The 12,050-nt window shown below is 46.8% G+C and overlaps 1 protein-coding gene across 2 annotated transcripts in view; it reads right to left on the bottom strand.

Moving 5' to 3' along the window:
• SLC41A2 (solute carrier family 41 member 2) overlaps window positions 1-12,050 on the bottom strand; it is a 63,027-nt gene that overhangs the window by 23,501 nt on the left and 27,476 nt on the right. For both annotated transcript variants that reach the window (XM_061638908.1, XM_061638907.1), the window contains one exon: window positions 1,742-1,888. In XM_061638908.1, the coding sequence (XP_061494892.1) occupies window positions 1,742-1,888 (147 nt within the window). The remainder of the gene's footprint in view (window positions 1-1,741; window positions 1,889-12,050) is intronic.

A 12,050-nucleotide genomic window follows, 5' to 3' on the forward strand; every position in this document is an offset into this window, starting at 1 on the left:
TCTTCAACCACAAATCCACTTTATTCATGCTGCAGACCACATGAATACAGCTTGCAGACCACTAGTGGCTTGCAGTTCGCAGCTTGAGAACCCTGCAGCAGAGTTTAGTAGTGGCAAGGTCTCAAGCAGAAGTGGCTAACCTGCAGCCCTCCAAATGTTGCTGGACCACAACTTCCATCATCCCTGACCATTGGCTTGGGCTGTCAGGAATTGGTCCAACAACATTTGGAGAGATACAGATTAGCCATCCCTGGTCTAAAGGTTTCCAGCATGTATCTACCCAGTCCTTGAGATCTTCTTTGGAGACCTTCATCTGAATGCCCCTGTCAGTTGAGAGGCATGGAGGGCCTTTTTAGTGGTAGCACTCCACCTGTGGGTCACCTGGCATCAGTTTTGATGTCATATCTATTTTAGTACCAGGTGAAGACTCTTCCAACCCCATCTCTTTAAATCTGTCTTGTTTTTACTCTCTGTGACTTGTTTTTATGTTGCATATTGTTATTATTAAATTTTCAATTGTTTTATTTCTTGTCAGCTGCCCCAAGAACTCTGTTTTAGGGTATTATGGCCTAATTCCTCAGTCTGAATAACTTGTACTTGGGCATAGATCGCACTCCTCTTCTACTCCTTGCTTATCTGCCTGGCTCCAGACTGCTAGCCCCTACAATTTATTTCAAAGCATCTTTGTTTTATTTCTCCGGTTTAGACAAACTCTCAATTGGCATAAAGCAAGTAGAGCATTTTTGGGATATGCAAATTAGTAGCCAACAGAAAAATAATATAGTACACTAAATATGTTTAGCTGCAATGGTTATACTGTTTTGTTTGTACTGCTTATAACCAATTCGCTTTGCAGCTGCTGCTTTTCCTAATCTACCATATCTAAAGTGCATTTTCTTTTGTCTTGCATCTGCTTGCATTAGGCCATGCTTGGGTATTCAGGATTTTCTGAGGTAGATGGGCAGGATCTTATAAGATAAGCAGGCTATTTTTTTCTCTCCATCTTCCAGTGAACACCACAATAGGTTTCTGAATGCCAGTTGCTGGAAATCGAAGTGGGGGAGAGTGCTCTTGCACTCAGGTCCTGCTTATGGTGTTTCCATTGGCATTGGATTGGCCACTGTGAGAAGAGGATGCTGGATTAGATTCTTTAAAAAGCAGGATCTGGTATTTATGGCATGTCCTGCCACTCAAGGAATAGCTTTTTCAGTCTCCAAAATATATAATCTGATGTAATCTGTCACCCAGCAGAACAATGCAAATTAATAATCGTTTTACAAAGAAAATCAGTTATCAAAAACCAACACTGCAACCAAGGACTAAGGCAAACATGTATATGGCTTTTAATATTGTTCTAAAAACAATATCAACACAATATTAGCTATTCCTGCCCTATATTCTTTCACCCCAAGAGCCAGATTAGGAATCTTGGTTTCAAGTTTCAAGTATAAACACTCTTTACTTAATCCTTTGTCTTCAAAAATAGATATTCTATGTTGTTAATTTTTTTCTATACAGAGAAAAAAAGTTCAGATACATTAACACAGCCTTTTCCAACCAGTGTGCCTCCAGATGCTGTTGGACCACAATTCCCATCTTTCCTGACCGTTGGCAATGCTGGCTGAGGCTGATGGGAGTTGTGGTCCAACAACATCTGGAGGCACACTGGTTGGGAAAGGCTGCATTAACATATCAGCAAATTATTTACCGCAAGTCCTTTCAATGACGACATAATACTCACCAAGGCAATCATAAAGACCCTGGCTTATCCAAGCGAGTATGGCAAGAGTGATAAGGTCTCCAAAGCTTGCTGCAATAGGTGTTGCAACATTGTCAGGATTTATGCCAGTCTTCTTTGACCCAACAATAACTCCAACCATTATTATTCCTAGAGCCATTATAATAGAAAATGTATCAGTCTCCTGCAATTCCAAATGTGGAAACTGTAGAGGAGCTCAAATTAAATTCCTTTTTCCTCCAGCTCAGTGCAGCACTTTTATTTTATTTAAACTTCTCACCAGCATGTAAAAAGCAGCTCTGTTTATTAAAGCATGAATGATTACTAGTTTATAAGCAAATACTATAAAACCAATAAGTTCTTTAGCAAAAATTTGCACTACTTATTACAAAAACATTGCTAGATCCAGTTGAGCCAGACTTGTATTTATTATTGTTGAACTAAACCTAATTTGTTATTCATTCAAATATTGAGATGTTGACTCCAATCAGCAATCCACAACTTGTCAAAGAAGCAAAATATTTTTGACAAATGAAACAATTATTTCAAATAGTTTCATTGCTTAGTGCTCTATGTCATAAAACAATAATTCTGGATTATATCTATACAGAGGCTGTTAAGGAATTATAGTGCTACAGTGATTTTTAGAACTTTTTATTTTTAAAAAACCTTGTTAATAGACTGGGGAAACAATGAGGAAAACCGTTGAGTTTTGTGGATTTTTTTTTTTTAAGTCCACTTGGCTCAACCTACTTTTCTTAGCAGTTAGCAATTTTTTTCAAACCTTTCACTTCTATTTCATGCAATGAAAAATTGTGTTTTTTAATTAAATTTGGATCACCAGTTTCTTCTAAGCCTCATATATTGCATTATTTCTTAGATTTCCCTGGGAGACATAATTGTTTCCATGAGTAAAGCTTTTTCTCTAAATATGGGGCAGGGATGGGAAAGACAAAGAAGGGGAAGGTTCTGCTGAAACTAAGGTATTGAAAAGGCTTGTTTAAAAGCCTATGGTAAAAACATCCTCCAAGCAGGGAACCTTAACAAAAGGTAGTTCTTGGGGCAGGGCATAGGCTAATATGGGTAGATGGGCTAGTATAAGTTGTTTGTGCTAACTTATGGACTTGTGTTACAAGGCTTATTATAGAAAGGGAATTAGATCTACATACTCTGCTAATGTAAATCAACTGTTAAGTATGTGCAACAGAAATAAATGCTTATTCTTTCCCTGTTTACTCCTGCCTCTAATTCCCTTTTCTTCCTCTATTGACTCCCATGAGCTGAATTTTAGATTGTAAGCCCCTCGGGACAAAAATCTGTTGACCTGTATCTTGTCAAGTGTCATCAATGTGCATCAAACTACAAAAAATGGGGCTGTTGGCCTTACCTGACCATAATTTCTCCTGGAGAACGGACCATCAGATGGGAAATAACACCACCTAGCATCAGCAAGCAGGAATCGTATGTTTTTTAAGAAGTAGCAATCCTCGCAAGACCCCAGACCATTCACTGACGAACAGCCTGAAGGATACAGGACAAAAAACTATCTAATGTACCTCTAAATCTGAATATTAACAAACTAGTTAACAATACTACTTCCTCAAAGCGAACAAACAACAACCCCTTGTGTAACTATAACATAAGCAAGAAAACAGTAAGTTACCACAAGAAGAAACAATATGTTACTCCCAACTCCGGGCAGCCAATTTGTGAACCTTGATTCCTCCTAAGGGTGGGCCCTGATGGTCTGTTCTCCAGGAGAAATTATGTTCAGATAAGGCCAACGGCCCCTTTCCCCTGGAGAACAGCCCATCAGATGGGATGTACCAAAGCATCCAAAGGCAATGCAGGTGGGATGTTGCCCAATACTGAATGGGAAATCACCTAGAAAGGCAGGCCATCATATATGCTTCAGGTGTGGATGGCAACAAGCTGTAACACACGTCTGCCAAAGGCAGCTTCTGCGGAGGCATATTTATCTATCTTATCGTGAGAGATAAAGGTATTTGGAGTGGACCAGGTAGCTGCCCTGCAAATCTCCAACAAGGGAGCATTGACGCAAAGGCAGCAGAAGCCGCCACCGCCCTAGTAGAATGGGCTGTAACATGTGATGGGGCAAGGAGGTGCAAAGTCTCGTAGGCCAAACTGATGCAAGCCTTAAGCCACCCAGCAAGGGTGGTAGATGAAACTCATGTACCCATCGACTTTGGGTGGAAAGACACAAATAGTGATTCAGTCTGTCGAAAGTCCTTTGTCCGTTGAATATAAACCTTCAGTGCTCACCAGACATCCAGCGAATGCCATGACTTTTCATGTGGATGGGTCTGAGTGGGGCAGAAGGTAGGAAGAATCAGTTCTTGCTGGCGATGATACACTGAGTCCACCTTATGTATAAAAGCCGGGTCTGTACGAAGCACTACTCTGTCCACGTGGAAAACGCAAACATGTTTGGCCACAGAGAGAGCATTTAATTCGGAAATTCTTCATGCGAAGGTGATTACCACTAAGAATAGAACCTTCAGCGAAAGCATACATAGAGGTACTGTAGTTAAAGGTTTGAAGGGCGGTAGCTGGAGTGCCTGTAGGACCTTGTGGGGGTTCCACGTGGTGAAACGATGGACTACTGGAGGGCAAGAGGCAGCTGCCCTGCGAAGGGACCCTTTGACAAGCAGATGAGACCCAACTGTACTGAAGGACAAAGTGACAAGACCGAGGAGATGGCTGAGACCTATCGTTGTAAATTATTCACTTTAAGGCCCCTTTGGAGACTATCTTGTAAAAACCCCAGAATGTGAGGAATTTGTGCTCTGGAAAGATGTAGATCCTGACATAAACAACACAAAGCAAAAGCTTTCCAGGCTGACTAGTAGATCCTTCTTGTAGAGGGCCACCGTGCTGCCAGGTAGGTGACAATTACAACTGGAGAGAGACCAGAACATCTCAAGAACTGGCACTCAATCGCCATGCTGTCAGTTCCAACCACTTGGGTTCTGGATGATAAACTGGACCCTGTGAGAGAAGGTTCCACTATGGGGGCAGCCTCCATGGAGCAGCTGTCAAGAGGCAGAGGAGTTCTGAGAACCACGGGCAGTAAGGTCAGAATGGTGCTACTAGGACCATCTCTGCCCTCTCCACCTGTAGTTTTTGAAGGCAACGTGCAATGAGAAGCACTGGGAGGAAAGCATAAAGAAGACCCTGAGGCCAGTGCATTGACAGGGCGTCTGTCCCTTCTGCCTGGTTCGTATGGATACGAATGTAACGAGGAACTTGATAGTTGTAACTCTCAATCTGTTTGCTTCTTGCTACCTTGCCAATACGTTGTTCGATACGCGCAAAGATCCGCTGATGTAGTTTCCATCCTCCCGGCATTATCTGCTGTCTGCTGAGCCAAAGATGCCACTCAAATGCTCCTCCTGCACTGACTGAAGGTGAATCTCCACCTGTCAGGGGGTCAGACGTCCAGGTGCCAGGTTGGGGGTATGAGGATTCAGAAATGGAGGAGGAGGGGCCCAGTTCGTTAGAGCAGACTGGAGAAGGAGAGGAAATTCCAGAGATAGCGTTGCATAGCAACAGAGACCTTGACGGTCTCACAGAACTGGAGTCTTCCCTCGAAGTTCCCACGCTGCCTCCTGAGCCAGAGAAAAGCGGCGAGAGATTGCAAGACAGTTTGAAGCTTGACCCCCCTCTTCCCCCCATCCCAGAGTCGGAGACTTCAGAAGAGGAGGGGCCCGTGCTTCCCCCATCGCCACGTACGCGAAGACAGTTGAAAAGACAGGAAAGGAAGGGGGGCAGGAGGGTGGTGACCGAGGGTCCGGTAAGGAGGAGCGAAAGGCTTCGTGCCCATTTGCTCCCCTCTTAAGGGACAGGCGGGAAAGCGGTCCCTTGCTCTGTCAACTTTCTTCCACGTCGCAGGACCTGTAACTTTGTGTTGCTTCATGAGAAGGCGCAGTCTATGTTTGGATATTACCTTAATAAAAACTGAATTGCTTTCAACCACAAGCCTGGTTCCTGAGTCCCATCCTGGGCCTGACAGCTTGACAGAGCCACCTAATTGACCCTCTACTCTCTCTTCACTTGACCGTGACAAGATGTCAAAGGGAGCGGCGGGGGGAACAAATCCCACTTCTGAGACGGAAGAAGTGAGACGTTTGAGGACTAATGTGGCTGATCTGCAGACGGATGTTCAAACCTTGCTGGCAGCAGTCAAGACGCTAAAGACGGATAATCAGGCCTTGCAAGCCACGGTCGATCGGATGCGGGCAGCCCCTCCAGCCGCGGCGGTGAAGGTTCCCATTGGATTACCCCCAAAGTATGCGGGGCAAAGTGATCAGTTGGCAACTTTTGTGGCTCAATGTGAGTTATACTTGGATGTCAGGAATGCAGAATTTCCGAGTGATGGGGCTAAAGTGGCCTTCATGATCAGCCTCCTGGAGGGAGAAGCTGCAAAATGGGTGACCCCGTACCTGGTGAGAAAGGATACCCTCCTAGGAAGATACAGAGGATTTATACAAGAAATGACCGAGATGTTTCAAGACCCGCAACGAGCTGAAACAGTAGCGCGGCAGCTAGGCGCACTGAAACAAGCCAAAGGAACTGTTTCCGAGTACACTAATGCTTTTAAAATTTTGTCCCAGGAAACTGGTTATAATGAGGCAGCCTTGATGTTTATGTACCGGAGTGGATTAAATGCTGAGATCCTGGATGAGCTGGCCAGGACCTCCCCCCCCACTGACCTGCCAGGGCTAATCCGGCTATGTTTACAGATCGATCACCGGCTGGAAGGAAGGCGCCTGGAAAAGAAACAGGAGGTCCCGAGATATTCAGCCTCGGCATCCCGCAGTAAGGTCCTTTCCACTTCAGGAACGGCAGGTAATGCACCCGAGGGACAGGGAGGGGCTAGGCTGAGACTGTCAGAAGAAGAAAAAGAGAGACGACGCCGAGAACGTTTATGCTTTTATTGTTTGAAACCGGGCCATGTGGCCAGAGATTGTGGACTGAAAGGGGGGAAGGCAGAGCCGTCGGGAAACTAGAACACCCAGTCCAAGTGCAGGCCGGTGGACTGGGGGCAGCGTTGTATAAAGGCCCTCCAATGATCCAACCCCCCTCCAAAGGAGTGTTGGTTCTACCTATTCGGATTACAACTTCCCAAGGAGTGATGTTTAACTCTACTGAATTAATTGACAGTGGGGCCTCCATGAATTTTATGGATGCAAAGTTAGCCAAGCGTTATGGAATTTCTAGATGGAAACTGGACGCTCCCCTATCTGTGGAGACCATCGATGGGAGACCCCTGAAGTCAGGAGGGGTGACACATGCCACGGAGGAATTGAAACTTCAAATTCCTGGGCATGAGGAGCTCATTTCGCTGTACGTGTCAGATCTCTCGAACTTTGAGGTGATTCTGGGAATGCCCTGGCTAGCCAAGCACGAACCCAAAATAAGCTGGAAGGAGGCGGTGGTGTGGTTTACCTCTCAGTATTGTCAGGAGAACTGTCAACCCAAAGGAATCAAGAACACCTTAGCGGGGGCAGTACAAGAGAGCGAGCAAGTGACCCTTCCTTCGAAGTATGAGGAATTCAAAGATGTATTTGATGAAAAAGAGGCGGAGACTCTACCCCCCCACCGCCCTTACGACTGTGCGATTGATCTCGTGCCAGGAGCCAGCATCCCATCGGGGAGAATTTGCTCTCTCACAGAGATTGAGAGGGAGGCCCTGAAGGAATTTCTGGAAAAGAACCTGAAGTGAGGATTCATATGTCCCTCACAGTCCCCTGCTGGAGCGCCCCTGTTGTTTGTGAAGAAGAAGGGGGGGAGCTCAGACCTTGTAACGACTACCGTGCATTGAATCAGATCACCATCCCTAACAGTTACCCACTGCCCTTGATTTCAGAGCTACTAGACTGCCTGCGCTCAGCAAAAATCTTCACGAAGTTGGATTTAAGAGGAGCGTACAATCTGGTCAGGATGAAGGAGGGACATGAATGGAAAACAGGATTTCTGACTTCTTACGGTCAGTTTGAAAATTAGGTCATGCCGTTCGGACTTTCGGGGAGTCCAGGCGTGTTTCAAAAGTTCATGAACGATGTGTTTAGAGACCTGTTGGACACGTATGTAATTTGTTACTTGGATGATATCCTAGTGTTCTCAAAGAATCAAGAAGACCATGACCAGCACGTAAAAACTGTGTTGAGGAGACTGAGAGAAAATCATCTGTATGCTAAGCTAGAGAAATGTGGATTTGACCTCAAGTCTCTGGACTTCCTTGGGTACCAAATCTCAGCGGGGGGAGTGGAGATGGACCCAGGGAAAGTGAGTTGTATACTGGACTGGGGTCAACCTGTCACCAAAAAGGATGTACAACGTTTTCTAGGGTTTGCCAATTACTACAGAAAGTTCATTCCAGGGTTCTCCAAATTAACAGCCCCCCTGACTGACTGTTTAAGGGGAAAGAAGAAATTCCAATGGACAGAGAACGCCACAAACGCCTTTGAGGAGCTGAAAAGAAGATTTGCTACTGAGCCCATTCTGCGCTTCGCCGATCCAACCCGCCCCTTCGTCGTGGAAGCCGATGCTTCGGATTTTGCCATCGGTGGGGTCCTTCTGCAATTAGACCAAGAAGGGAAGGAGCTGCACCCCTGCGCGTACTTCTCTAGAAAGTTAAAGCCTGCAGAGAAGAACTATACAGTTTGGGAGAAGGAACTACTAGCCATCAAGGATTCTTTTGAGAATTGGAGACAATACTTGGAGGGGGCCTCTTATCAGATTGAAGTGCGCTCCGACCACAAGAACCTGGAAAGCCTGCAAACAGCCAGGAAGCTGAACCAGAGACAGATAAGGTGGTCCCAGTTCTTCACTAGGTTCAACTTCAAGATTACTTATCATGCCCAAGCTAAAAACCAGAGAGCAGACGCCTTATCCAGACAACCACAATTCCAAGGAAGTGGATACGATGACCAGCCTCAATACGTGATCCCGCCGGAGAAATTAATGTTGGGATCATGTCAGCCTTCATGGGAAGAAGAACTAAAAAGGGCACAACAGGCAGATGCAGACCTGCAACGATATATTCAGGAGGCGGGACAAGATCAAGATCCAGAAGTAAGTTTCCACTGGCGAGATGGGCTGTTATGGTTCAAAGCAGCCAGGTATGTACCAGAAGGAGAATTAAGACTCAGAGTCCTACGTCAGTGCCATGACTCCATCACCGCGGGGCACTTTGGTATTTATAAAACCATTCAGAACGTGGCCAAGGACTTTTGGTGGCCTAAAATGCGTCGAGACATTGAGAACTATGTAAAATCCTGTTCTGTCTATGTGCAGGTGAAAACACAAACAGGAAAGCCAGCCGGGCTGTTACAACCGCTACCTGTCCCAAACGCACCCTGGAAGGACCTTTCCATGGATTTTATAACTGATCTACCAAAGTCACAAGGAATGACAGCCATCCTGGTAGTGGTCGATTTACTCACCAAAATGGCGCATTTTCTCCCTTGTTCAGGGGCCTTAGAGGCAAAAGAAACAGCCAAGTTATTCATCAGGGAAATCTACCGGTTGCATGGATTGCCAAACAGTGTAGTCTCGGATCGAGGAACTCAGTTCACAGCTAAATTTTGGAGAGCAATGTGGAAACAGTTGCAGACGGAGCTAAAACTCTCTTCAGCTCATCATCCCCAGACGGACGGTCAGACGGAACGCCTGAACGCTGTTTTGGAAAGATATTTACGTTGTTATGTGTCCTATCAACAGACTGACTGGGTGTCATATTTGCACTTTGCAGAGTTTGCCTAATAATAATAATAATAATAAAATTTTATTTCTAGGCCGCCTATATGGCCGAATTAACGGCCACTCTAGGCGGCGTACATAGACTAAAATATAACATAGACTAAAATATAACATAGAGTAAAATATAACATATAATACTAAACAAAACCCCAGTAGTCTATAGACATCCCGAGCAGCAGGTTCACGCACACATACACACACACGGTCTCTGGCCCCTTCAGCAGTTGCTGCTTTTGTAGCTGGAGAGAGACAGGGCCCCACCCTTCCAGGCCAGGTGGAAATCAGCCAGAAATGCAGGGAGCAGGTCTTGCAGAAACTCACACAGGTAGATGGTCTCTGGCCCCTTCAGCAGTTGCTGCTTTTGTAGCTGGAGAGAGACAGGGCCCCACCCTTCCAGGCCAGGTGGAAATCAGCCAGAAATGCAGGGAGCAGGTCTTGCAGAAACTCACACAGGTAGATGGTCTCTGGCCCCTTCAGCAGTTGCTGCTTTTGCAGCTGGAGAGAGACAGGGCCCCGCCCTTCCAGGCCAGGTGGAAATCAGCCAGAAATGCAGGGAGCAGGTCTTGCAGAAACTCACACAGGTAGATGGTCTCTGGCCCCTTCAGCAGCTGCTGCTTTTGCAGCTGGAGAGAGACAGGGCCCCACTCCTTGCACTCCAGCACTAAGCAAACCCCGTTCTTCGCTAATTATGGATTTCATCCTAAAGCCTTCCCAAGCAGCTCAGAAGGGGTGCTGGTGCCGGCCACAGAAGATTATCTGAAGGAGTTACAGGCCGTTCAACAGACATTGAAACAGCAGCTAAATGAAGCCAAGACGGAGTACAAGCAAGCTGCTGATCTGCACAGGAGGGAGCCCCCCCCCTTCAACCAGGAGATCAGGTATGGCTGTCCACTTGTTTCCTTCAGATGCCGGGCAAATGTAGGAAATTACAGGACAAAAGGGTGGGGCCCTTTGAAATAGAGGCTCAAATTAATCCCGTGGCTTATCGACTAAAGCTACCAGACACGTTTAAAATACACCCTGTGTTTCATCGATCCTTGTTAATAAAAGCAGCCCCCCCCAGCAAATTGCAGCCAGAGGAGCCTCCAGGGGCTCCGTTAATAGTGAATGAGCAAACTGAGTTTGAAGTGGAAGAAATCCTGGACTCCCGAATGAGGCGTAACAAATTGCAGTATTTGATTCACTGGAAGGGCTATGGGCCGGCAGACAGATCTTGGGAAGCTGAAACTGATGTGCACGCTCCAGATTTGGTAAAACTTTTTCACCGACGGTTTCCCCATCGCCCCAAGCCAGTCAGGAGGGGGGGCACAGCATGGGAGAGGGGATGATGTCAGGGGGTCAGACGTCCAGGTGCCAGGTTGGGGGTATGAGGATTCAGAAACGGAGGAGGAGGGGCCCAGTTCGTTAGAGCAGACTGGAGAAGGAGAGGAAATTCCAGAGATAGCGTTGCATAGCAACGGAGACCTTGACGGTCTCACAGAACTGGAGTCTTCCCTTGAAGTTCCCACACTGCCTCCTGAGCCAGAGAAAAGCGGCGAGAGATTGCAAGACAGTTTGAAGCTTGACCCCCCTCTTCCCCCCATCCCAGAGTCAGAGACTTCAGAAGAGGAGGGGCCCGTGCTTCCCCCATCGCCACGTACGCAAATACAGTTAAAAAGACAGGAAAGGAAGGGGGGCAGGAGGGTGGTGACCGAGGGTCCGGTAAGGAGGAGCTAAAGGCTTCGCACCCGTTTGCCCCCCTCTTAAGGGACAGGCGGGAAAGCGGTCCCTTGCTCTGTCAACTTTCTTCCACGTCGCAGGACCTGTAACTTTGTGTTGCTTCATGAGAAGGCGCAGTCTATGTTTGGATATTACCTTAATAAAAACTGAATTGCTTTCAACCACAAGCCTGGTTCCTGAGTCCCATCCTGGGCCTGACACCACCCAGCTGAAGAAAGAGGCAGTCTCGAGTTGCAGGCTTCGAGAGCGCGTACCCCCTTGCTTGTTGAAGTGTGCCTTCACAGTAGTATTGTCAGTGCGCAACAGAGCATGAAGGAGGTTGAACTTGATGGTGAAGTGCTGGATAGCAAGGCTTTCTGCCTGAAGCTCTAGCCAGTTGATACTGTGGTGAGCTTCTTGATCCGACCACTGTCCTTGAATGTAGTTGGCCAGGCAATGGCCGCCCCAGTCCAACAGGCTGGCATCTGTTGTCACAACAGTCCATGGAGGGTCCCTGAATGGTACTCCCCTCTGGAGATTCACACGCACCGTCCACCACCTGAGAGACAACCAGAGGGAGTGTGGTAAATGAACAGAATGGTGAATACTGGCTGCAATCTCTTCCTGTAAAGGCAGTAGAGTCCAGTGCAAGGCCCTGGTGTGATGCCGAGCCCAAGGAGTGATCTGTATTATAGAAATCAGAAGGCCAAGGACTTTGGCCATGGCCATTAGATCCGCCAAGGGGGAGGAACAAAGAGCAGCCACCGTAGATGCAACATTACAGACCTTCTCCAGGGACAAAGAGATTGTTGACCTGCATGTATCGATG

Source organism: Rhineura floridana, chromosome 8, assembly GCF_030035675.1.
Source record: "Rhineura floridana isolate rRhiFlo1 chromosome 8, rRhiFlo1.hap2, whole genome shotgun sequence".
Classification (NCBI taxonomy): Eukaryota; Metazoa; Chordata; class Lepidosauria; order Squamata; family Rhineuridae; genus Rhineura; species Rhineura floridana.